At 37.0% G+C, this 27,202-nt stretch overlaps 1 protein-coding gene across 1 annotated transcript in view; it reads left to right on the plus strand.

The window, feature by feature from the left end:
- The window catches only part of KIZ (kizuna centrosomal protein), a 110,017-nt gene that overhangs the window by 20,179 nt on the left and 62,636 nt on the right, over positions 1 to 27,202 (plus strand). Inside the window, exons 5-6 of the mRNA XM_045528231.1 lie at positions 13,875 to 14,514; positions 14,853 to 15,168. Of these exons, the coding sequence (XP_045384187.1) occupies positions 13,875 to 14,514; positions 14,853 to 15,168 (956 nt within the window). The remainder of the gene's footprint in view (positions 1 to 13,874; positions 14,515 to 14,852; positions 15,169 to 27,202) is intronic.

The following is a 27,202-nucleotide window of genomic DNA, read 5'->3' on the forward strand; positions in this document are numbered from 1 at the left end:
TTCAGCTGAATCAGGTGAGCCATAGCAAGCAGAGTGCCTACCTCTAAGCTGCTCACGTTTGCAATAAAAGGAGCATCTGTTTCAGTTGGCTTTGTGGGGCAGAAGAAATACCTTACAGCTCTACTGAAGAAGAACTTGAAGGCAGAAAGCCTGCACAGCCACAGGAGACAGCTGTGCCTGGTGTGCAGGGATAAGCCGTGCAGTGGCTTTAGCCATGGATTTGAGTGGGTCAGGAGAGATGGCTGAGCTGCGACCAGGAGCAGCTCCACTGTAGGAGAGGCACCAGACAGAGAAGATGACCCCCCAGTGTTAGATGGTGGGAAGGGTTCTTCCATTCCTGATGGGACAGACTGCTGCTTCCAGGATATGAGCAGTATTCATAAGACTAAGGCTTTAGGGCCTGGATCATCCCCAAGGAATGAAAGGGAAAGATCTTGTGAAAGGGAAACCTGACTGAAATAAATACTGCAGCAAGAGGGAAAGGAGTCCTAAAACTATGCTGAAATGTCCCCATTTAAACAGCAAGTGACTTAGGTTGGAATCTCCTGGAAGCAGATCCTAAAACAAGGGTTTGAGTATAAATACTTTATTTGGGAAGTGGTCCCAGGAAGGACAGATAGGAGAGGGAGGAAAGTGATGGGGGGAAGAGAAAGTAGTTTGTAAGAGTGTGCGATTGAGTGAGTTACTGCTGGGAGTATGTTGTACAATATGGCTCAGGAGTATTTCACCGAAGGCGTAGGAAAAAGGGGTGTTTCCCCTCCAGCTCAGCCACTGACTGCGTGTCGTGCCTGGCTCCTCTTCTGGTACTGCACATCAGTGGAGAGAAACGTGCAGGCCAAGAGGCACAGGTGCTTTCAGGAGGACACAGGACGTGTACTGGGAGTGGGAGGGCCCAGGGATATGGGCCTGGTTCTCTCACACCTGCTCAGGGAAAGAACCACAGCTCAAGGAGGGAGAGGGTTGGGTGACTACCTGTTATCTGTATAAGCCTGATTTCTTACCCTTACTAGCCATGGTGCCGCCTTCTCCAGCAGCCTCCTTGAATCTCTGCTGAACTATAAACAAAACAAAAGTCTCCCTAGAGTGGGGCTCTGAGCAGTTGCCTTCACCAAGATGGTGACCCTCAGCTCTGCCATCCTCAGAGTTGTGGCTGTATTTGACTTAGAGCTATGACAAGTCAAAAGATAGTCTATCTGTGTTCAGTAGGGCCTCTTTTATATTAAATTGCTTCTTATTTATACATGTTTCTATTCAGAAAACAATTAGAAATTTACCTTCATGACATAAATAGTCATGGCCATAAGACTAGATTTGTAGACCTTTTTTTTTCAGGAGAGGGTAGAAAATATTCTTCTCTCCCAGCTCACAGACCATGAGCTTCTACAGGAGAGGCCCAGGCCCTTCCCCTCTGCACCTGTGAGTGACCATGCCCTGCTGACCCGAGAGGAGGAAGAGGGGAGAGCTGTTTTCTGAGTGAGGCATACATTCCATTCCAGGTGGAGTTAGAAGGCAGATGAAGTTTGGACTTTCCACATCCTGTTTCCTTTTGGGGATACCTTCCAAGTGGCCAGTGGGGAGTGTGGCTTGAGTTAATAGCTAACACGTTGGTCTTTCAGGCACTGTTCTAAGGACTTTATATATATATTCATATAAGAACACACACATACAGATTTGTTACAACAACCTTACAAAATAAGAACTATTGTTATATCCATATTACTGATTAGAAAATGGGGCCTCAAAAAAGTTAAATAACTTGCCCCTCGGTCACACAACTGGTAAGTGGCGGAACTAGGATTCAGATCCTAGCAGACTGGTTCAGAGTCTTAACTAATAAATAAATACATCAGCCTGCTTTTCAGGTACTGGAAGGAAAGATTTACTTAGAAAAATAATGGGAGAGGGCCTTTCTTTAAGGGATTTAGGTTCTCTCTCATAGTCAAGAAACAAAGAAAAACAACATTTTTAAAACTTTTGTGGGGACATTTGGCTAGCCAGCTATCTTCCTTTGCTCTCCTCTGCAGTGGAATTATGTGACAAGTGTGTTATGTGACACAGGCTCTTATAAGTTAGAAAAGTGTATTCATAAACACAGGTGCATGCATCTCTTGCAGTGGAGTGATGGGGAAGAGGGAGACCGTGAATGGGAAGGGGAAAAGAAACATAAGTCATTTTAACAAGGGGAAGATAAATTTTGTGGAAAACACTGTTTCTTTTCACTGTTTCTTTTGTACAAAGGATTACAAAAGCTCCACAGGAGAACAAATATTGATTTCTTGTTTTTTAGGAGGCTTTCCAAATTTCATGTGCTTATATTCCATGAAATACTATATTATTAGAAAAAGATATTCTTTATGCAGCTTGAAAAAAAAAAGTGTTAGTGCCTAGAACTTTCTTGGAAAGGAATCTGGCAATGACTATCACAATTAGTATACACGTATGCTTTGTCCCCACAGTCCCACTTTTGGTTATCTGTCCCCTAGAAATAAAAGCTTTGGTTCAAAATTGCAAAAATATAGTCTGTCCATAGCAGCATTATTTTTAGTAGCAAAAACATGGAAGCAATCAGAATGACCAGTGTAGAGGGATGGTTGAACTAGGGAAGAGGGAGCAGCCTCATAATCTGGCATATATCGTGCAAAATTGAGTGTATTCCTCATGATCTGGGGCTTTCCAGGGTATATCGTTAATTGAGAAAAGCAAGTTGCAGAGGGTTGCATACAACATGCTCTCACTTCTCATTCTCTTGTCTGTGAAAAAAATATTAAGAAAAAAACAAAGATTTCCTTAGTATTTTGCCAAACATGAAGTATAACATAAATATATTTTTTTCAAAGTCCAATATCAGTCAAGATCTACTTGCTTTGAATACTATAGTTCAAGATGATTAAGACATCATTACAATAATTCTAAACTTGCTGATATCTCCTTGTCTGGTCCTCCTCTTTCCCCCAGTAAGGATGAATTCCTGATTTAAAAAGTTACCTTCTGCTCACAGTAAATATTTTCAATGATGTTCATTTGCTTTCCCCAACTTCCAACATTTTTTTAAGACTGCAGATGGATAACTATGACAGGAAAAGTAAGAACTGAACTAAAATCTTGGATTACAGATTTATCTCTAGCACTCAACTGCAGAAAGTAATAGGAAGGTGTGGAAAAGTTGGTCATTATATCAGATCCTTAAATACTGATACATGCTGCTTCTTTTGGCAGTAACACCTGTCTCTCAAAAACTTTTGAATTTGTAATATTCCTGTGTCAACAATAATGTGAAACATGGCATTCTCTTTTCAGCTTCCCTGGCTCAGAAACTGCTTTGAGAAGACACATAATAATGTTCAGAATTTAAGATTAAAGTACACCCTATTTCCTGTTGCTAAGCCAACAAAATGACAGATTCTTTTTAAAAAGAAAAGAGACACCTGTGTTAGGGCCTGATCTCTCAGCAAATGGGAAAGCTGCCAACCTACAGAAGCTCAACTTGTATTTTCCTGGAGCCAGTATTTTACTGTGCAAACATTGAGCTAATTCAAATGTAGCATTACCTTATAGCGAGCAGCAGTTAAGTTTTGCAAGTTTCTCATACACTGTTTGTTATAAAAGTTTAAATAATTGTCTATGGGAATGCAAAATGGTACAACCGCTTTGGAAAACAGTTTGGCAGTTCCTGAAAAAGTTAAACATATAATTATCATTTGACCCAACAATTTCATTCATAGGTATATATCCCAAGAGAAATGGAGATATATGTCCATATAAAATCTTGTACACAAATGTCCATAGCATCATTATTCATAATAGCTATGAATGAAACAACTCAAATGTTCATCTGATGAATGGATAAACAAAATATGGCATATCCCTAGAACAGAGTGTTATTCAGCCATGAAAAGGAATGAAATACTAATACATACTACAACATGGATAAACCTGGAAAACATTATGCTAAATGAAAGAAATTGGTTAAAAAAGACAACATATTATATGATTCCATTTATATAAAATGTCCAGAGTAGACAAATTTTTAGAATGTATATTAGTGGTCAGGGAGCATAGGGAGTTATTGCTAAAAGCTATGGAGTTTCTTTCTGGGGTGATGAATATACTAAAAACAACTGAGTTGTATACTTTAAAAGGATGAATTTTATGGCATCTGGATAATATCTCAATAAAACTGTTTTTAAAAGCTTAAATAAGGTTGAATTTGTCAAATTGGAAAAAAGAAAAGATGGGAACAATGATGTTTGTATTCCTGACATAATCCTATACAAATCTTTAAGTGAATTTTTTTCCTGTTTAAATTTATCGTTATATAGGTAATGCTGAGTATATAATTTTTTAATTTGCCATATCTAAGCATTTTCCTTATTATGAGATAGTCTTCATTTGCGTCATTTTTATGACTTCATAATCTTGCCCTATTTTATAGTTGTACAGGTTGCTTCCAACTTTTCATGATTTAAGTAATGCTATAAATGGACTTGTTTGTCCACATAGCTTTTTTTCCCTGTTATTTCCTTAAGATGGATTTCCATGTAGAATTACTGAATAAAAGGCAACAAATATGTTTAGGACTTTTTGTGCCATATTCTTTTCCAAAAGGATTCTGCCCATTTATTCTGCTACCAACAATGTAAGTGAGAACTTCTATTTCACCTAACTTTCCTCAGTACTGGGGGTTTTCATTTTTTTAATAAACTTTTATTTTAGAATAATTTTAGATTTGGAGGAAAGTTGCAGAGATAGTAAAAAGAATTCCCTTGCATCCCTCACCCAGTTTCCACCATTGTTAACATATCATGTTACCACGCTACACTTGTCAAATCTGAGAAACCAACACAGATACGTTACTATTAACTAAACTCAAGATTTTATTCATTTTACCAGTTTTTCCATTAATATCCTTTTTCCATTCCAGGACCCAACACAAGATTGAGTATTGTAATTTTAATTTTGAAAAATTGAGTGTAATGGGGCTGGGCACAGTGGCTCATGTCTGTAATCCTAGCACTTTGGAAGGCTGAGGTGGGAGGATTGCTTGAGGCCAGGAGTTTGAGATCAGCCTGAGCAAAAATGAGACCCTGTCTCTACAAAAACTAGAAAAATTAGCTGGGTGTGGTGATGTGCACCTGTAGTCCCAGCTACTCGGGAGACTGAAGCAGGGGGATCGCTTGAGCCCAGGAGTTTGAGGTTGCAGTGAGCTATGATGATGCCACTGCACTATAGCCCAGGCAACAGAGACTGTCTCAAAGAAAAAAAAATACATATATATTTATTGTAATAAGTATAACTTGATATTACATAGTTGTCAGTCTTGTTTTTTTGTTTTTTTAAGAAGCCAAGCTTTTGAGAGAATATTTAGTTATAGTCATATGCCACATAACAACATTTCTGTGGACAGCATACCACATATACAACAGTGGTCCCATAAGATTATAATGGAGCTCAAAAATTCCTATCTCTTAGTGATACCATAACATCATAGCATAACACATTACTTGTGTTTGTGGCGATGCTGTCATAAGCAAAGCTACTGCACTGCCAGTTGTATAAAAGTATAGCACATACAATTATGTATAGTGCATAATACTTGATAATGATAATAAATATGTTACTGGTTTGTATATTTGCTATACTATAATTTTATTGTTATTTTAGAGTGTACTCCTTCTATTTATATAAAAAAAAGTTAACTGTAAAACAGCTTCAGGAAGGTCCTTCAGGACATATTCTAGAAGAAAGTATTATTGTCACAGGAGATGACAGCTCCATGTGTGTTACTGCCTCTGAAGACCTTCCAGTGTGACAAGATGTGGAGGCAGAAGACATTGACATTGATGATCCTGATCCTGGGTAGGCCTAGGCTCATGTGTGTGTTTGCATCTTAGTTTTTAACAAAAAAGTTTAAAAAGTAAAAAAAAAAGATTTTAAAGTTTAAATAGAAAAAAGCTTATAAAAAAGGGTATAAGTAAAGAAAATACATTTGTAAAGCTGTACGATGTGTTTGTGTTTTAAGCTAAGTGTTATTATAAAAGAGTCAAACGTTTAAAAATAATTTAAAAGTTTATAAAGGAAAAACATTACGGTAAGCTAAGTTTAATTTATTATTGAAGAAAGAAAAAATTTTTAAATAAATTTAGTGTAGCCTAAGTGTATAAAGTTTATAAAGTCTGCAGTAGTGTACAGTAGTGTCCTGGGCCTTCATATTCACTTACCACTCACTCACCCAGAGCAACTTCTAGTCCTGCAACCTCCATTCATGGTTAAGTACCCTATACAAGTGTATCATCTTTTATGTTTTACACCATATTTTTACTATATCTTTTCTATGTTTAGATACATAGCTACTTACTATTGTGTTACAGTTACTCACAGTATTCAGTACAGTAATGTGCTGTACAAGATTGTAGTCTTAACAGCAATAGACTATACCAGGGGTGGGGGACATTTTCATGTTGCAAGATCGCATTAATTTAGCTGTAATCAAGTAAGGCTGCCTTCAAGAAACTTCAATTAGATATACTTAAAAATGTATACTATTTTGTAAAAATCTAACTACCATATATTTAATAATTTCAAAAAATGAAAACTATTTGTTAATTTTAAAGTTGACTAACCTTTTAATGACTTTGTTCTGTCTGCTTTTTGTTGGAAAGCATTTGGATATTTGGTTGCAGCATGGAGGTCCGCAGTTTCAGTTGATCCTCTAGATAGGTATCAGTCATTTGTGACCTTAGGACATCGTGATTTGGGTTAGGTAGGAGAATGTAGATTCGCAGCAATATGTGACTGAAAAGCAAGAAAGCATTTGGGGGACATATTGCCAAAGGTGTGGTTATTCTACTGTATTTTCCATATTTCAATTGGATCTTTCTTAGCATCAAACAATGACTTTAAAATGTCATCTACTAAGAGCTCAATCAATTCCATCTGTAGTTCTTTAGATACCTTGGTGATATCAAATAGGTGAAGCTGAAATGCTGATTTGAGTATGATGTCATGATTCTCAAAGTCAGTGAACCTTTCATTGTATACTCTAATTAATAGGTCTATAATAGCTGCATATTCTTCAAATCATTCACATATATCATCCTGCTCATCAATGACCTTTGCTAACTGGGGAAAATGTTCATCCAAAATTTCCTTTTGAAGAAGTGTTTTGAAAAAAGTTAGCTTTTTTTGAAATTCTTGGATTTTTTTTATATGATATAAGTCTGTATCATATTTAGACTTAGTTTTACCTTGCAAAGAAATATCCAAGTCATTTTGATTTGACATGCTATCACACAGAAATGCTGCATTCCTGTAGAAATCTTCTTTCAATAATTCACATTGCTGATTCTGTTCTTCATGAAATTTAACCATCTGTTCTTGCAGAGACATTAATAAAATTTTGGTTAACACCTGTCCCTGTGATAGCCAGCGCAGTTTAGATTGATATGGCAAATCCACACTGAATACTTCATCCTTCAACTTTAGCATGTTACAAAACTGACAATGTCTTGTTGCATTTGCATGAATATAGTTAACAATTCTTATAATTTGTTGCAAAGTGTCACTTAAAATAGTATTAATAGCTTTAGCACAGAGATTTTGCTGATGTAAGATGTAATGAAAAGAAATGAGAGCATCTAGATCTGTTAATACTTTTTTTTTATCTGTGCAGTATACCCTTCATGTTTTCCTGACATGGAAGGTACACCATCTGTACATACACTTACTAAATTTACCAAATTCAGTCTAACTTCACTACATTTATCTTGAAAATTGTTGAAGATATCTATTCCTCATGTTCTGTTCACAAGAGTGCGCAAAGCAAGTAACTCTTCATAGCAAAGAAAATCTTCTGTTATGACCTGAATGAGGTATAAAACCTGTACCAAGTCAGTAATATCAGTTGATTCATCCAAAGTGATTGAATAATATACATTTTCCTTTTGAACTATTGCATGAAGTTGTTCTGTTAAGTTGAAGGCTAATTCATGCTGCTAGTCAGTTATGGTTCTCCTTCTATAGTACAGCCTTTCACACCTCTCCGTCTAATTTAAAATATTTGTGATCCTTATGAGTGTTATAATGCTGATGAACACTGAATTTCTTTAATGTTGATATTGCAGTATCACAAAGCAAGCAAATCATCTTATCTTTAGCAGAAACAAGATAATATTGCAATTCCCAATCCTCATTAAAAAATCTGTTTTCTTTCTCAGCATTCTGTTGGTCTTCTTTGACATGATGGGCTGTTAAGCAGACAGAATTTAAAAATACTGTCTAAAACTATTCACAAATTCCACTTCAAACAGAAACACAGTGCACTGTTGTCAAAAGCTGATGACAGACTGGCATACTGAATCCCCATAAACTGTCACCAACCAGCCTCATGTGGCAGTGGTGCCAAGTCAGGCAGGGGAAGATAGAACTAAATCATGATCATAGCAGCCGTCAATTTAGCCCTTATGCCTTACTGATGTTCTAATTGTGCCAGTCAATCTGGGAGGATTATATCGTTGAAACTTACTTTATTCTTTGGTATTTTAAATATGTTCATTTTGAAAATAAAATAAAAATGTAAAAGATGAAGAAAACTGTATTAATAAAAATAAAAGGATTTGTTCTGTAAAATTTGGATTCAGTCAAAAGGCCACAATTAAGGACTTAGAAGGCACAAGTTCCCCACCCTTGGACTGTACCATATAGTCTAGGTGTGTAGAAGGCTGTACCATCTAGGTTTGTGTAAGTGCACTCTGTGGCATTCACATAATGACACAATTGCCTGATGACGCATTTCGCAGAGTGTATCCCTGTCACTATGTGACACGAGTGTATTTTTTGTATTTTGTTTGATAGTGGGAAGATTGGGAACTAATCCCCTCCTGAGTAAACTTACTTTATCAAAGTATTATTCTTGTTACTTAAAAACTAGAAACATTCTTCTGTGGCTTCCTGCCAAAAATGTATAACCTAAATGTAATCATAAGGAAACATTAGTCAAACATACTTTGAGAGACAGTCTGCAAAGTATCCAGGCTATATTCTTAAAAATGTCATGGTCAGGAATGACATAGTCTGAGGATCTGCTCCAGATTAATAGAGACTCAAGATACATGACTCTAGATTGGATCCTGAAGCTAGAACAAAGGTAGCTAGCTATAAAGGACATTATTGGGCCAAGTAACAAAATTTGAATATGGACTGTGGAATAAACAATAAGATTATATCAATGTTAAGTTTCCTAATTTTGATCATGAACTTTGTTCATGAAAGAGAATGTCCCTGAGCTTTGGAAATATACACTGAAGTATTTACTGGTAGAGAGGCAGGGTATCTTGATTTACTCTCACATGATTCAGAAAAAAATAGTATGTATATATATATATATATAAATATACATACACAGATATCTATACAAACATATATATGTAGACGGAGAATGATAAAACAAATGGGGCAAAATGTAAATAATTGGTAAATCCATTTAAAGAGTATCAGAGGAATGTTTTGTGTGATTATTGTAACTTTTCTGTAAGTTTAAAATTATATCAAAATAAAAAGTCACCAGTCCCTAAAAATAAACCCAGCAGCAACTAGAAATATATGTAGCAGGAAAAACTTCCTGTTGGGTTTCAGCAAATCCTCAAATGCAAGTTGCCGCTTTTGGTCCTGATGAGTGAATAATGCCCCAGCCCGTAGGCTTTCGTTTTTACGCATAACTAAGGACCACATTTTCGTTATTCCTGATCTATTGCAGGCCACTAAAATGTAATATTCTCATTAAATTATGTATTGCTTGAGTTTGTTGAGGACCCAGAGGTATTCCAAGAAGCCTGACAATGCTTGGCAAAATTACAGAGCAACTTGATAACTGCTTGCTATCACAGAGAGTTGTAAATTCTCTTTTAAGAAGTAAACGTCTGTTAACAGTGTCATTTCTTGAATTGGTCATTGTTTTCACTGTCTGTGGTTCTGGAAGCATTTACTCTTAAGTTAAATCATGATTCTGTGCTACTTTTCTTGATTGTACAGTTTACCATTTTAATTGTTGTTTCTCTCCAGCTCTTTGCTCTCTGGATTCTTTGCTCAGTTTTGTCTCTCTTAGGGGTCAGAGATGTTTGAGAATTACTGGTTGAAAGGAGTAACTCCTGGGCACTTCCTTTGGTCCTCCCTAGGTGACTTTCTTATTTCTGAGGTGTGCCTACTTTTTTGCTTTGTGTCTTGGTCTTTAGCAGATCAAAAAAGAGGGAGGTGCTTAGGACTGCTGTGTCCTCCCTGTGCTGGGTTAGCAATTGCTCTGGTATTGGTTCATTAACACTTTCTAAGATGATCTTGAAAGTGAAAAATCAAAGGCGTCCTATACTTACAAGTCTGATCACTGATTTGCCTCAAGTCTTCACCAAATGACCACTATTGCACATGCACTCTGAGGCCTCAGCACTCAGCCAGCCACAGTTCCACACAGTCCACAGTAACTCATCCCTTGGAACCATCTATTTAAGCAGCTTTTTTAAATTTTATTTTTAGAGCAGAAAAAATGATAGTAGTTGCTAGATTAGGGTAGTGGTAATAGCTGGGTTTTGCCTGTTTTAAAATTTGTCTTTGTTATTAAATCAGCTTTTGATTACAAAAGGAAAGAAGACCTATTGTATCACTAATACTATTTACGAACACATATTCATATTGCTACTTAAACCATATGGTATAATGGAAAATTCTCAAAAATGACATAATGGCCTCTTTGGATGGCAAAATGACAGTATCCTATAAGGCAGGCTTAACCCAACAATTTCAGTTCCAGTAAGATTTCCTACTAATATACTCACCTGTGTTCCGAGAGATAAACAATCAAGAATCATCACTACGGGCCAGGTGTGGTGGCTCACGCCTGTAATTCTAGCACTCTGGGAGGCCAAGGCAGGAGGGTCGCTTGAGGTCAGGAGTTCGAGACCAGCCTCAGCAAGAGTGAGACCCCCGTCTCTGCTAAAAATAGAAAGAAATTAGCCAGGCAACTAAAAATAAAAAAAAAAAAAATTAACCGGATGTGGTGGCACATGCCTGTACCATAGTCCCAGCTACTTGAGAGACTGAGGCAGGAGGAGGATTGCTTGAGCCCAGGAGTTTGAGGTTGCTGTGAGCGATGCTGACGCCATGACACTCTAGCCTGGGCAACAGAGCAAGACTCTGTCTCAAAAACAAAAAAAACTTACTGCGGTGTGGTTTGGAGTGGTAGATGGTGGGAAACAAACCAATGTCCCTTGATAACAGACTGGTTAAATAAATTATGGTACATCTATAGAATAGGATAATGTTCTGTTAAGCTTAGAAAGCACAGTCTGCCACCCTGTATACACACAAATACTTACTAGTCTATGTAGATCTTTTCTGCAAGAAATTTATCAGAGTTACTATCTCTGGGGAGAACAGCTGGAGGACTAAAGGATCAGAGAGGGAAAATTTCCTTTTTCCTCTATTCTTTTTTATCCTACTGGATCTTCATACCCCTTCCTTTCCCCCTCTATGGGCACAGATGTACTTTATCTAATCTTAAATTAGCCATGTAACTTAATTTATTTTGTAAAGATTTTTTTGTTCATTTGTTCTTTTTTATGTGTGACAATTTTATGGTTTTCATTATATTCACAGAGTTGTGCAGCAATCATCACAGTTAATTTGAGAATATTTTCATTGCTTAAAAATAAACCCTACACCCTTTAGCAATCGTTTCCTGTCTCCACCAACTCCTTCCACCCCTCAGTTTTCCCACCCTGCCATCCAGCCCCTAGCCTTAGGCAAACATTTATATACTTTCTGTCTCTAAAAAATTGCCTATTCTAGACATTTCCTACGAATGGAATCCTAAAATATGTGGTCTTTTGTGACTGCCTTCTTTCATTTAGCATAATGTTTTCAAAATTCATCCATGCTGTAATAGGTATTAGTACTTCATTCCTTTTCATGACTGAGTAATATTCCATTTTGTGACAAAATGTGACAAAATTTGTAGTCACTGGATGATAGATATTTGAGTTGTTTCCACTTTTTGGCATTGCTGTGAACATTCTTGTACAAGACTTTGCGTGGATATAATATTTACACTTCTCTTGAGTATATGCCTAGGTATGGGATTGCTGAATCATATGATAACTCTGTATTTAACTTTTTCAGGAACTGCCAAACTGGTTTTTAAAGTGACTATACCATTTTACATTCCCAGCAGCAATATATGGTGTTTCTAATGTCTCCACATCCTTGACAACATTTGTTATTGCCCTTTGTAGTGAATTCTTGCGATTTTATGTTGTAGCAGCATCCATTTTAAATATAAATTGGACTTGCTCATACCAGAAGCAGGGCTAAGTCACCCTTGGCACAGTTTACAGTTCCACTCCCCCTCCCCACCTCTACTTCCTCAATGTGGTTGATATAAGTATCTGTCCTACATACCTGGTCCCTGGTGACCACTTCCCTGTGGGACAGCTAGACGCAGCCTGCTTCACTGGCCCTGCTGACCCTCACACCCTGCATGGACTATGCAGATGTGCTACAACGACCACCTCTCAGTCACTGGTGACCTTCTAAAACTCGTGCCTGCTTGCGTTAGACCCACCAATTCCAACTTCCTGGGCTTCCTATGGAAACCTGTTTGAATAACACCTTGGACCCAATAAAGGTATTGGACCATGGGTCAGTTTTTCTTTCTTCCTTCCTCCTTTCCTTTCCTTTCCTTTCCTTTTTCCTTTCGTTCTTTTCCTTTCCTTTCCTTTTCTTCTTCCCCACCCCCCTTTCTACCATGTGAAGGTACAGGTCATTTTCTCTCTCCTTGCTGCACTCCCTGACCTCTGTTCCATGTGTGTGGCCTTCAGGCATGCCATGTGGCCCCCAGGACCTGTAAGTCCTAAAAATCTTTATTTCCATCTGTTTCTTGCCTAATTATTAGAGGGTTGCTTTCTATCTTAAAGATCCTAAATTAAAACACCTTTTTATAGCCATTGCTATGGTCTGAATATTTGTGTCCCCCCAAAATTCATATATTGAATCTCTAACCCCTAAGGTGATAGCATTAAGAGGTGGGGGCCTTTGGGAGTTGATTAGATCATGGGGTAGAGCCCTCATGAATGGGATTAGTGCCCTTGTACAAGAGGCTTGAGGGAGTGAGTTTGACCCTTCTACCATGTGAGGACACATCGACAGGGTACCACCCATGAGAAAGCAGGCCTTTACCAGACCACAAATCTGCTAGTGCCTTGATCTTAGACTTCCTAGCCTCCAGAACTGTGAGAAACAAATTTCTGTTATTTATAAGCTACCCGGTGTATGGTATTTTGTTACAGCAGTCTGAATGGACTAAGACAGCCATCATAGGAGATAAAGTGGTATCTTATTGTGCTTTTGAATTACATTTCCCTGATGAGCAATGATATTAAGCATCATTTTATGTGTTTATTGGCCATTTGTATATCAAATCCTTTTCCTATTTTTAATTGGGTTGTCTTTTTATTGCTTAGTTGTATGACTTCTATAGATATTCTGGATACTAGACCTTTATCAGATATATCATTTACAAATATTTTCTCCCTTCTTTGGGTTATCATTTTACATTCCTGATGATGTTATGTGAAACATGCATTTCTTTTTTCAAAAATGTACATTCTTTAATTGCTTCATTATATTTGTTTTATCAAATATCACTGTTATAAAATTAAATAGTATTAACTGTACTGTTTTTTGCTCACTCATTATGTAGGAAGCCTTGAGTTTTATAAAACATTGTAGGTGTTGACTTCAGTAGTCATGCTTCCTTTACCTCCTTTTATTTCTGAAAAAACCTAGTTGTTCATACATAAGATGTGTAACTCACATCTCTTTTGGTGTTGCAGGTTGCAGTGCAGGCGGACTCAGGAACAGCCATGTCAAGAGGATTGTATCAACCAGCAACAATCTTTATGGGCCGCCAAATGTCAGCTGTCTCAAGCATTGGAGATTTCAGTACAGAGCAGAAATCTCCCCAACCCACAAAGAACTTTTCAATTCCTGACCCACATTCACACCAACAGACAGCCCAGAGCAGTAATGTGACAGACAGCTGTGTAGTACAAACTAGTAGTGACACACAGTGCTTAAATAAGTCTGACAAAATAAATGGAAAGACATCTCTTCAGATTGGTGAGAAAACGCCAGTCACAGCCGGTGTATTGTCTGAGGAGGAACAAACTCATTGCTTGGAGATAGGCAGCAACACACGTCACGGCAAGAGTAATTTATCTGAAGGCAAAAAGTCTGCTGAACTCCATTCCCCGTTATGGGAAAGATTAAGTCCTGAGAACAGAACCACTGATTTAAAGTGTGACAGTTCCTGCAGATCAGAGGGATCAGAGGGAGAAATACTGACACAGAAACATATTGAAGTCGAGGAAGAAAGAGCCAGCCTGCCAGTCTCTGCGATATCAGTTTCAGAATACTGTGCATCTGAAAATAAGTGGTCTCAAGAGAAGTATTCTGCTGGGGAAGGTGTCTCAGGTGGGATGAGAGGCTGAGTTTGTTTGCTGGTTTTTGTTGATATTTAGTTTTTCTGGGTGGTAGTGGTCTTATATAAGGATTATATTCTCTCTAATTTTATCTCTGTCAAAAAAAATATAGTGACTTTGCCAACAAATTCCATTCTAATGAGTTCTGAAATATGTATGTAGAAATATTTTTGCATGTGAATTTGCTGATTTTAAAACCTACTGTGATAATTTAAAATATTTTCAAGTTTTTAAATACTGTAATTGTTTGTACACATTTTTAACTGATGAGTAATTCTGCTCTGTGTTACCTCCTAGCAATTGGTAATCTATTCATATCCTCTCTTACAGATCATCTTGCTCATGAGGACCCAAATTCACAAAAACCCTTCAGAGAAATGCAGGAAGAGGAGGAGGAGGAAAGTTCATGCAGCAGCAATGACCTCACAGTTTCTATAAGTGAAGATGATCTGATTTTAAAGAGTCCAGAACCGCAGCCAAATCCAGGTGACAAAATGGAGGGAGAAGATGGAATGGAGGCCTTAAAATTAATCCACACTGAGCAAGAAAGAGATGCCTTATCCACTGGAAAAAATAATTGTATTTTGAAAACCCTAAGCTCTGCTATTTCAGAAAAGGAATCCTCCACTAACTCACCAACAAGAGAGTAAGCCATTCAATTTTTTGTTTACTGTTGTTTTAATTGTAGACATTTTAAGAGACTTTCACTGGAAATGTGTTATTGAAAACTCAGCTATTATTGTGTAAGTTCCTTAAGTCTCGTAAGTAGTCTTTTAGATAAGACCTAATTTTCTTTCTGTTTGTCTGTCTTTAACAAAATAGCTTTAAAAGTCTGAATATTGGCCAGGCGTGGTGGCTCAAACCTGTAATCTAGCACTTTGGGAGGCTGAAGTGGGAGGATCTCTTGAGACCAGGAGTTCAAAACCAGCCTGAGCAAGAGCGAGACCCCCATCTCTACAAAAAGTAGAAAAATTAGCCAGGTGTGGTAGTGCATGCCTGTAGTCCCAGCTACTCAGGAGGCTGGGGCAGGAGAATTGCTTGAGCCCAGGAATTTGAGGTTGCAGTAAGCTATGATGATGCCACTGCTCTCTAGGCTGGTTGACAGAGTGAGACCCTCGTCTCAGAAAAGAAAAGTCTGAATATCATTGAATCATGGTGATTGGCAGTTTATAATTATATCCAGACAATCCTTGGTTAATTTATAAGTCATTTCCCACAGCCCCTGCTCTCCAACCTTTTAGAAAATAAATCTGTTTTGAAGTTTTGGTACCGTAGAAGGTGACAAATTGTTAAACTTACTAGTAATTCAGCTTTTAAGACTAAGAAGTTTATATCTAATTAATTTGCTTAATCCTTATATTCCTTCCCATAGTGTCATTTTTGCCATCTGATTAAATGAGTTAATAAGTCCTTCTAATTTTATATCTAAACCAGATTTCCTTTACTGAATGTAAATAGGAGAACGTTGGAATCTCTAATGTTAAATAGGAATATCAGGGTTCTACATTTTGAGCACTTACCTAACTCATAAAAGCTCTTACATACTTTTTTACTATTGATTGGAGATACTAAGTGGAAGGAAACTTTGTAGAAATTTTTTATGTATTTATTGTGTAGAAAACTTGTTAACTGTTGAAAACTGAGTCTGTGATAAAAAGTAGCACTAATAGCATCAAATCTCTTTTAGGGACAGAAGAAACCTAAGTAAAAAACCTAAGGTAGCTCTCACCTTTTACAAATGAGGAAACTAAGGCCAAGGGCATAGTAGGGCCACATAGGCCACTAGGGCAGAACCCTACATACACCCTGTTTTCCTGACCGCCACCCCCCCCCCCCCCCCCCCCGCCAAACTTCCAGTTACACAGTAATGCTGGCCATATTTTGTCCCAACAGTCCTGGTAGCAGTGAAAAGCCAAGTGGGCATTCTTATATATAAGGGCACATGTTTTGTTTTAGAGCACCCTTATACCTTCTAACAGATTGCCTCTTACCATTAATTATTTATTTATGGTGAAAAGTTTAATTTACGGTCTGTGTCCAAACGGATGCTCAGGAAATACTTATTAAGAGCATGTCCTAGTACAAAGTACTTGCACTATGGATGGAAGAACCAACATGGTTCCTGTCAATGGGAAATCTGACTGATCAGAAAGGCAAGCAAATGGATTTTTCTAGTAATGATACTTCTCTCATTAAAGAGGTATAGGTAACACATATTACATTATTATGTCATCAGAAATTGTATTACCAGACATAGAATGTATCTACCTCTAATTTTGTGTTTATGGGCTTATTTTTATAGCACATTGGACAAGTTAGTACTTCAGTAGGCTAACTGGGGAACTAGTGTACTTACCCAGGACTCAGTCTTTTTCTGAGGGGAAAAAAGTTGCATATGTATATAGAATTACTGCTTAACATTTCTCTAGAAGTCAAGAATGTTGGAATTTTGGGATGTAGTTTTCCAATATTTATTGGAAAATATGGGCATTTGGAGAATTTTTGAGTATTTCTCTTAGTAAAATGCCCCCAGAATGAAAAGATCAGTCAGCAATGGTTGTTTCTGTGTCTGTGTTTTCAAATTTGAGCCTGTTGATTTTCTGTGGTAAAAGTACTCTCCAAGGAGTAGGTTGAAGGTGGTTTTAAATGATGCTGGTTAACTTGCTGACATCTCCACTGCTTTTGAGGCCCCACATTCTCTTAATTTACTGTTTAGCATGAGCTCTTCCTTTTTGCTCTAAGGGTTAAGTATTAGTCTGAGACTGTAGCATCATATTTATAGAGCTAACACTATAACCTCAAAAGTTCAGTATCTCAGTTTATTTTAGAGTCTGTTGGGGACCTGGAGAAAAATCACTTCAATGAATTTTAGTTAACAAAGATGAAGAGGTGGGACAAAGGAAGACACATAAATAGGATATGAACAGGAATCTAGAATCTCTGATTTGATGATAAAGATGAGAACAATGATGATAGTAGCTATTATGTTTTAGAAAATCTTTGTGCCAGCTGAGTTGTGCTTGAACATAAAACTTGGTCTTCAATTTCCTACCAGTGAAGGTGAAAAGAGAAGTAGAGTATGCTGAATAGTTCCCATGTAAGGAGAAAAGTAAAGCCAAGTGTCATTTTTGATGTTGCTTTTTTTTTTTTAATTTTTTAATGCAGCTTTATATTTGTAAATATTTTCTCCTAATCTGTGGCTTGTCTTTTCCTTCTCCTAACAGTGTCTTTCACAGAGCAGAAATTTTTAATTTTAATAAAGTCAGACTTAAAAATTTTTCCTTTCATTGATTATGCTTTTGGTGTTGTATCTTAAAAACTTATCACCAAACCCAAGGTCACCTGGATTTTCTCGTATGTTATCTTCCAGAGGTTTTATATATAGTTTTGCATTTTGATCTATGATTCATTTTGATTTAATTTTGGTGAATGGTGTAAGGTCAGTGTCTAGATTCCCATTTTTTTTTTTACATGTAGATTTCCTTTTTTTCCAGTACCATTTCATGAAAAGACTATCTTTTCTCCATTGAATTATCTTTGCTCCTTTGTAAAAGATCAGTTAACTATATTTGTGTGAGTCTATTTCCAGGTTCACTGTTTTGTTCCATTGATCTATTTGTCTATTCTTTCACCAAAACTACAAACTCTTTTTCTCTTTTTTTTTTTTAGACAGAGTCTTGCTCTGTCACCCTGGCCAGAGTGCCGTGGCGTCAGCGTAGCTCACGGCAATCTCAAACTCCTGGGCTCAAGCAATCCTTCTGCCTCAGCCTCCCGAGTAGCTGGGACTACAGGCATGTGCCACCATGCCCGGCTAATTTTTTTCTATATATATTTTTAGATGTTCATATAACTTCTTTCTATTTTTAGTAGAGACGGGGTCTCGCTCATGCTCAGGCTGGTCTCGAACTCCTGACCTCAAGCGATCCACCTGCCTCGGCCTCCCAGAGTGCTAGGATTACAGGCGTGAGCCACCTCGCCTGGCCAAAACTACAAACTCTTGATTACTGTAGCTTTATAGCAAGTCTTAAAGTCATGTAGTGTCAGTCCTCTGATTTTGTTTTAATTCAGAACTAAATTTGAATTAAATTTGTTGACTCCTCTGGATCTTTTGCCTTTCATATAAACTTTAGAATCGGTTTTTTAATATCCAAAAAAGTTTAACTTTCTGGGATTTTGATTGGGATTGTATTGAATCCACAGATCAAATTGGAAAGAACTGACATCTTAACAATATTGAGTCTTGCTATCCATGAATGTGAAATATTTCTTTATTTATTTAGATCTTCTTTGATTTCTTTCATCATCAGAGTTGTATCATTTTCTTCATGTGGCTCTTGTACATATATTGTTGATTTATTCTTAAATTTTTTGGGAGGTGCTAATGTAAAAGGTATTGTGCTTTTAATTTCAAATTCCAATTGTTTATTGCTGGTATATAGGAAAACAAGTGACCTTATATCCTGCAACCTTGCTGTAATTGCTTCTGAGGTCCAAGAGTTTTTAGATCAATTCTTTGGGATTTTCTACATATAAAAACATATTATCCTCTGTGAACAAAGTTTTATTTCTTTGTTCTCAAGCTGTATGCCTTTTATTTCCTTTTCTTGTCTTATTGCATTAGCTATGATTTACAGTACAATGTTGAATAGGAGTGGTGACAGGGGACATCCTTGTCTTGTTCTCAATTTTATGGGGAAAGGATTTTGTTCCTCACCATTAGGTATGATATTAGCTATAGGTTTTTTGTATTAATAGATGTTCTTTATCAAGTTGAGGAAGTTCCCCTCTATTTCTATTTTGCTGACTTTTTATAATGAACAGGTGTTGGATTCTGTCACGTTTTTTCTGTACTTAATGATATGATCATATGGTTTTTCTTCCTTAGCTTGTTGTTTTGATAGATTACATTTATTAATTTTCAAATGCTGAATCAGCCTTGTGTATTTAGATAAATCTCACTTGATCATGGCATATAATTTTTATATACATTATTGGATTCAATTTGCTAATATTTTGTTAAGGACTTTTGACTCTTTGTTCATGAGAGACTGATCAGTAGTTTTCTTTCTTGTAATGTCTATCTGGTTTTGGTGTTAGGTAATGCTGGCTTTATGGAATGAGTTAGGAAGTGTTCCCTCTGCTTCTGTTTTCTGGAAGTGACTATAGAGAATTGGTATAATTTTTTCTTAAATATTTGATAGAATTTGAACCCGTCTGGGCCTGGTTTGGGAAGGTTAAATAGTGATTCAATTTCTTTAATAGATATAGGCCTATTCAGATTATCTGTTCCTTCTTGTGTGAGTTTTGGTAGATTGTGTCCTTTAAGGAGTTGGTTCATTTGTCTGAATTATCAAATTTTGGGGCATAGAGTTCATAGACTCTACCATATTTATATGTTCTGATGTTTGTCTTTTTTTTTTTTGGCTAGCCTGGTATTATCAACTGAATATTTGTGCCCCCTTGCCTTCCAAAACACAATTCAGGTGATAAAGATTAAATGAGGTCATAAAAGTGAGGCCCTAATCCAACAGGGCTCATGCCCTTGTAAGAGGAGGAAGGGACACCAGAATTCTCTTTCCTCCACCATGTGAGGGCACAACAAGAAAGCAGCCACTTGCAGGCCTCACCAGGAACTGAAGTGGCTGGCACCTTGATCTTGGACTGCCAGCCTCCATAACTGTGAGAAATAAATTTTGTTTGTTTAAGCCACCTCGTCTATGGTATTTTGTATTGTGTTTGCTCTGAAAGCAAACTTTCTGTGAGTTTATCCTTTTAAATTTGTTGAAGTGTGTTTTATGGTCCAGAATGTGGTCTGTCGTGGTGAATGTTTCATTTGAGTTTGAGAAGAATGTGTATTTTATTGTTGTTAGATGAAGTTTTAAAAGTGTCAATTAGATCTAGTTGACTGATGGTGCTATTCAGTTTGACTATGCCTTTACAGTCTGCCTCCTGGAACTGTCAGAGGTGTGTTCAAGTCTCCAACTATAATGAATGTATCTATTTCTCCTTACAGTTCTACCAGTTTGTGTCTTTGTACTTTGATACTCCTTTGCTAGGGACATTCACATTAAGGACTTTAATGATATTCCTAGGTTTAGATTTTTGGGTACTTATCCTGCTTGGTATTCTCTGAGCTTCCTGGATCAGTGGTTTGGGATCTGTCATTAATTTGGGAAATTTCTCAGCTATTATTACTTCAAATATTTCTTCTACTCTTTTCATTTTTTCTTTCTGTCTTCTTCTTCTTCTGGTTTTCCCATTACATGTATTTATGCCTTTTGTAATTGTCTCACAGTTCTTGGATATTCTGTTCCAATTTTTTCATTCTTCTTTCTCTTTACACTTCAGCTTTGGAGATTTATATTGACATATCTTCAAACTGACTGATACTTTCCTTAACTATGTCCATTCTACTGGTAAAATCACCACAGGCATTCTGTATTGAGTTTGATGTTTACTATTTTTTGTATTGAAAACATAGACAATTTAAAATTAATTATTCTTTCTAAGCCCCTGTATTAAAGAATCAAACTAAAGTCAGTTACAGATCAAACTGCTTGTTCTACTCTTTCCCCCTTCTCACTACTGTACTTCACTAATCTTAAAAAAAAGAATCAAATTATTCTCCCTTCTAGTCACAGTACCCTAATTGAAAATCCCATTCAGTAATTTCATTTTCATTCAACCAAAATTTCCTGAACATCTACTGGGCCTAAGGCTCTGTTCTGTGAGTTATGAGGTTGTGGCAATTTAAATTAAATATGACTGCAAATTCTTCAATATTTCTTTTATCAAAAGATGGGGTCTCTGTCCTTTTCCTTTGAATCTGGGTGGGCTGTGACTGCTTCAGCCAAATAGAGCATGGTGGAATTGATGCTGTATGACTTCTAAAATTGAGTTTAAAAAGGCTATGCAGTTTCTACCTTGCGTGCTGGAACCCTCACTCTTGGAACCATGAGCCACCATGTAGGAAGTCTAACCATGCTGAGCCTGCTGTGCTGAAGAAATGACTTGTAGGTGCTCTAGTCGCTAGTCTCAGCTGAGCCTTGTCCTTCCAGTTGTCCCCACCAAAGTGCCATATCTGTAAGTGAAGCCTCTAGGACTGTACAGACAAGTCCATCCACAGTTAGATATCACCATATGACCTCTCTCAGTAATATATGAACCAGAAGAATCATCCAGCCAATCTCTGCCTGATTTCCTAATCCACAAAAGCAGGAGATAAAATAAATTGGTTCTTGTTTTAAGCTACTAAGTTTTAGGGTAGTTTGTTATAATTCTAAAGATAACTAGAAAAAGAATATATTCTTTTAACATTAAATATTCCATGCCTACTCTGTGCCAGGCACTGTTCTTGCTCTTATGGCACTTATGTTTCCTTCCTGTGGAGGGCAGGAAGGAAACAAAAATGGATAAGCCATCTGTGTGAAAAGTGTTATGACGAAGAATAAGCAGGTTAAGTTGATAAAGAAGGCATGGGTGCAATTTAATATAAGATAGTCAGGGAAGGTCTCTCCAGTAAGACAGTACTGAGTAGACACCTGAAGTAAGTGAGTGGGTAAGCCATGTTAAATCATGCCCTCTCCTATTCACTTAACCTGCTCTGTTTTCTGTCATCTTACTTTTTACCCTGGCATATTTATTTATTTCTCAGTTTATATTTCTTCTCTCTTCTTCCACATCTGGGAGAGGAATGGGATATATCTGGAGAAAGAGCATACCAGGCAGAGGGAGCCACAGTACAGAGGCCATGTATTGGGAGCACACTTGGTGTTTTTGCAACAGCGAAGAGGCCAGTGCAGCCGGATCAGAAGAGGTGACAGGGAGGAGGGAGGAGATGGATTGAGAAGTATCAGTGGGCCACATCCTGAAGGGTCGTGTAAGGTGTAGGAAGAACTTTGGATTGTACTTCAAGGGAAATGGAGAATCACTCTTGCTGTTTAATGAAAAATAAACTGGGAGAAAGGGTGGGAGCAAGGAGACTTGTTTGAAGAATATCGCAGTGATCCGGGGGAGAGGTGGCAGCAGTGGGGTGGTGAAAAATGGTCAGATTCTGGATATATCTTTAAGAAGAACCAGGAGGGTTCATTACTGGATGTGGGTTATAAGAGAAAGGGGGCAGAAGGGTGACTCCAAGGTTTGGAGGCACAGTAACTAGGAGTGTAGCCGTTGACTCATTTACTGAGATAAGGAGCATATAGGAAGCACATGTTTGAGGGAAAGAATATCAAGATGGGAGTTTTGGATATGTTACATTTGAAATGCCTTTTTGATATTCAAGTGGAGATGTTGAGTAGACAAATGGATTTTATGAATCTGGAATTCAGAAAAACGTCAGGGCTGGAGAAATAAATTTGCAAATTATCGGCGTATAAATGTATGTTTAAGCCGTAAGCTCTGAGAAGATTGCTAGGGAGTGAACATAAATAGGAAAACAGTCTAAGGCTTGACTCCACCTTCAGGCTCAGGAAAATCAGAAAGAATCAGTAAAGGAGTCTAAGAAGAAGCTTCAAGAAAGAATGAGGAGAACCAGGAAGAGTTGTTCTGTAGATGCCAAATAGAATGTTTCAATTAGAGGTTAGAAAGATTAAATAACCTTCCCAGGTCACCAGTCTGGTCAGAGATGCAGCTAGGGTCCAACTGACAGCCTGGTGCCAGAACTCATGCTCTTAATTTCTGTGTTCTACCTCCCAAATCACAATCATAATGGTGATATAGCCTTCGATAGTACTGACTCCATGCCAGGCACTGTTGTAAGAACTTTATTTATAATCATTTAATCCTGTTATCATCACCATTTTACAGATGAGGAAACTGAGGTACAGAGAGTTAAATAACTTGTTCCAAGTCATAAAGTGGCTCAGTGCACTTTGAACTGGCCCCCTGGGTCCAGAGTCGGTGTTGTTAACTGGTCCCCTGTGCTGTCTCCCAGTAACTCTAGAAAGCTAGCGGATAATATTTCATAAGGTTAAAAAGGAAGCTCAAGAAGCAAATTAGATTCTTTAATTAGAAAAAGCAAACAGAAAACTAAGCAGTGGCAATTTGACCTTTCCCTCCATCTATATTGATTTTTGGCCTTCTAGCCTCAAATAGGCCAATAAAGTGCTATGTGTCTTTCTTCAGGCTTGAACAAACTACTTGCAAAGTTGCGTTGTTCTCTCTTCCTCTGGGGTGTGACTGAAAACAGAATGTAATGCTGCCTTTTAAACTAAGTCAGATGAAAGCCTTGGTTTCTCAAGGTCATAAAAATGTGATCACATAGATTGAATCCCATCCAGTGATTTTAATTTAGCTCCTCTTCAAAGTTAAAATATAGGAAAGAAGTTATTGCATCTGAGAAAGACTTTCTGCTGGAGATCATATGCCTGGAACAATGGGTTCTAACTGTATTCTTTTAGAATTTACCCTAAGGTCACTTTATGAGGAACTGGAAGCCTATTTAAAAATTCAGCATTGCTTCAGATGCTGTTAGGCTTTCATGTTTGTTTACATCAGCACAGTCACTTGTTTTTTCTGGACATGACCCCTACCCCCTCAACACAGGTAGCCCCAATCCTTTTCTTGCCACTACATAGATTCTGGCCTTTGTTCCCAAAGTAAGGTTGTGCATTATACTTCTGGAAAAATAACCCAGTGCTATTAGATGTGGCCATCAGGGTATCCCGTTTGTTTTCTGCTTGGCACTTCATTCCCCAGTATCGCCTGTGCCTCTCTTGTTAGGTTACTTATTTTGTTCTGAAAAATCTAAGACTTCCCTATCCTTATTTTGATTTAAATTTTCAAAAGTCCAAGCTAGGTTTCTAAGAATGCAGTAGTCCTGAGACCTGATTGTCAGCAAGGTGGGCAGTAATCACAGTCAATTGTCACTTGGTGTCTGTATAGATGTTAAAAAAATCTCCATGGGCCGACCTGAATGAACTCAATTCCCTAGCTTTTGCCAGCCATCTCACCATGGGCTGCTGGCCTCCCTCAGAAGAACATGGATGACATGGAGCAAAGGACTGAGTTGGGACTGAAAAGCACTTGTAAAAGTCACAGCCCACAAGCACAGGTCACTAAAAGATTGAGACCTAATCCTAGGACTATAGAATGTTTCCTCTCCCTCATACCTTATCACCACATCAATAGGGAGATACACTGAATGAACCGTATGGCTCAGACCTTAGTTAAGAAGTCATCTCTAGGGAAACCCAAAGATAACAGGGAGACAAAAACAAGGGCACCCAAAGAAATTTTAGCTTCTGATACCTACATTTATAGCCACAATAAACAGTAAAAACCACCTCACTTCTAGCCAGATGAACATAAAACCTCACCCTGTTCACTATAAAGGGCTATTTACCAAGTACCTCATATTCATTTTCAACAAATAATTTACAAGGCATACTAGAAGGCAAAAATCACATTAGAGAAAGCATTAGAACCAGACTTTCATATGGCATATGTTGGATTTCTCAGACTGTGAATTTAAAATAACTGTGATTAGTAAGCTAGGGCTCTAATGGAAAAGAGGATAATCTGCAAAAACAGATGGGTAATGTAAGCAGAAAGATGGAAACTGTAATAAAGAATCAAAAGGAAATGCTAGAAGTAAAAAACACTGTAACAGAAATGAAGAAAGACTGCAATGGGCTTATCAGTAGATTGGACATGGTAGAGAAATGAATCAGTGAGCTTGAAGATACGTAAGCAAAAACTTCTATGTCTAGTTTATTTCACTTGGCGTAATGTCTTCAGAGTTCATCTGTGTTATAGCATGTGTAAGAATTTCCTTCCTTTTAAAGACAGAATAATATTCCATCGTTTATGTATATATCATAAAGATATTTTCTTTATCCATTCATCCACTGATGAACATTTAGGTTGTTTCCACATCTTGGCTATTGCTACAATAAACATCATAGTGGTAATATCTCTTTGAAATATAATTTCAATTCTTTTGGGTAAATAGCTAGAAGTGGGGTTGTTAGATCATATGGTAGTTTTATTTTTAATTTTTAGGGAAATCTCTGTATTGTTTTCCACAGCATCTGTATCATTTTTCATTCCTATCAACAGTGTTCAAGAGTTCCAGTTTCTCCACCTCTTTGCCAACACTTACTATCTTTTGTTCTTCTTGATAATAGCCATCCTAACAGGTATGAAATGATATCTCGTTGTGGTTTTGATTTGCATTTTCCTGATGATTAGGGACATTGAGCATCTTTTCATATACTTGTTGGCCATTTCTATGTTTTAGGGAGACATTGGAGAAATATCTATTCAAGTCTTAGCCCATCTTTTAATTGAGTTATTAGGGGCTTTTTTGCTCTTGAGTTGAATGAGTTCCTTATATATTTTAGTAATTAAACTCTTATGTAATATGGTTTGCAAATATTTTCTTCCATTCAGTAGGTTGCCTTTTCACTCTCTTAATTTTTTCCTTTGCTGTGAAGAAGTTTTTTAGCTTGACATAGTTCCACTTGTCTGTTTTTACTTTTGTTGCCTGTGCTTTTGGTATTATATCTATGAAATCATTGCCAAGACCACAGTCATGAAGCTTTTTCTCTTTTCTTCTAGGAGTTTGATATTTTCTGGTATTACATTTAAATCTTTAATTCATTTCAAGTTGATTTTATTACATGGTGTAAGATAAGGGTCCAGCTTTATTCTTTTACATGTGGATTTCCAGATTTCCCAACACCATTTGTTAAAGAGACTATCTTTTCTCTGTTGTGTATTATTCTCACCCTTGTCATAAATCAGGTGCATGTATATTCATAGAGTGATTTCTGGGCTCTCTATTCTGTTCCATTTGTCATTATATCCCTCTTTATGGTACTGTTTTTGTTACTGTAGCTTTGTAATATATTTTGAAATCAGGAAGTATGATGCCTGCATCCTTGTTCTTTTTTCTCAAGATCATTTTGGCTATTAGGGGGTTTTTGTGGTTCCATGTGAATTTTAGTATTGTTTTTCTCTTTTAGAAAAAAATACCAGTGAGATTTTGATAGGGATTTCATTGAATCTGGAGATCACTTTGGGTAGTATGGACATTTTATTAATATTAAATCTTCTAATCTGTAAACATGGATGTCTTCCCATTTGCTTGTGTCTTCTTTAATTTCTTTCATCAATGTTTGATAGTTTTAAGCGTACAAGTCTTTACTTCCTTAATTAAGTTTATTTCTTAGCATTTTTTTCTTTTTGGTGTTATTATAAATAGGATTATTTTTCTAATTTCCTATTCAGATAGTTTGTTTTTAGTGTACAGAAACACAACTGATTTTGTGTATGTTAATTTTATATGCTACAACTTTACTGAATTCATTTATTAGTTCTAACAGTTTTTTTCTCCTGGAGTGTTCAGAGTTTTCTATGTATAGGACCATGTCATCTGCAAACAGGGACAATTTTACTTCTGATTTAGATGGCTTTTAGTTCTTTTTATTCTCTACTTACTCTGACTAGGACTTTCATTACTGTAGTGAATAGAAGTGGCAAGAGTGGACTTTCTTACTTTATTACTGATCTCAAAGGAAAAGCTTTCAGTTTTTCACCATTGAGTATAATATAAGCTGTGAAGTTTCCATATATGACCTTTATTATGTCAAGGTAATTTCCTTCTATTTCTAGTTTATTGAGAGTCTTTATCATGAAAGGGTGTTGCATTTTGTCAAACGTTTTTTCTGTGTCTATTG

The sequence above is a fragment of the Lemur catta genome, chromosome 17 (genome assembly GCF_020740605.2).
Source record: "Lemur catta isolate mLemCat1 chromosome 17, mLemCat1.pri, whole genome shotgun sequence".
Classification (NCBI taxonomy): Eukaryota; Metazoa; Chordata; class Mammalia; order Primates; family Lemuridae; genus Lemur; species Lemur catta.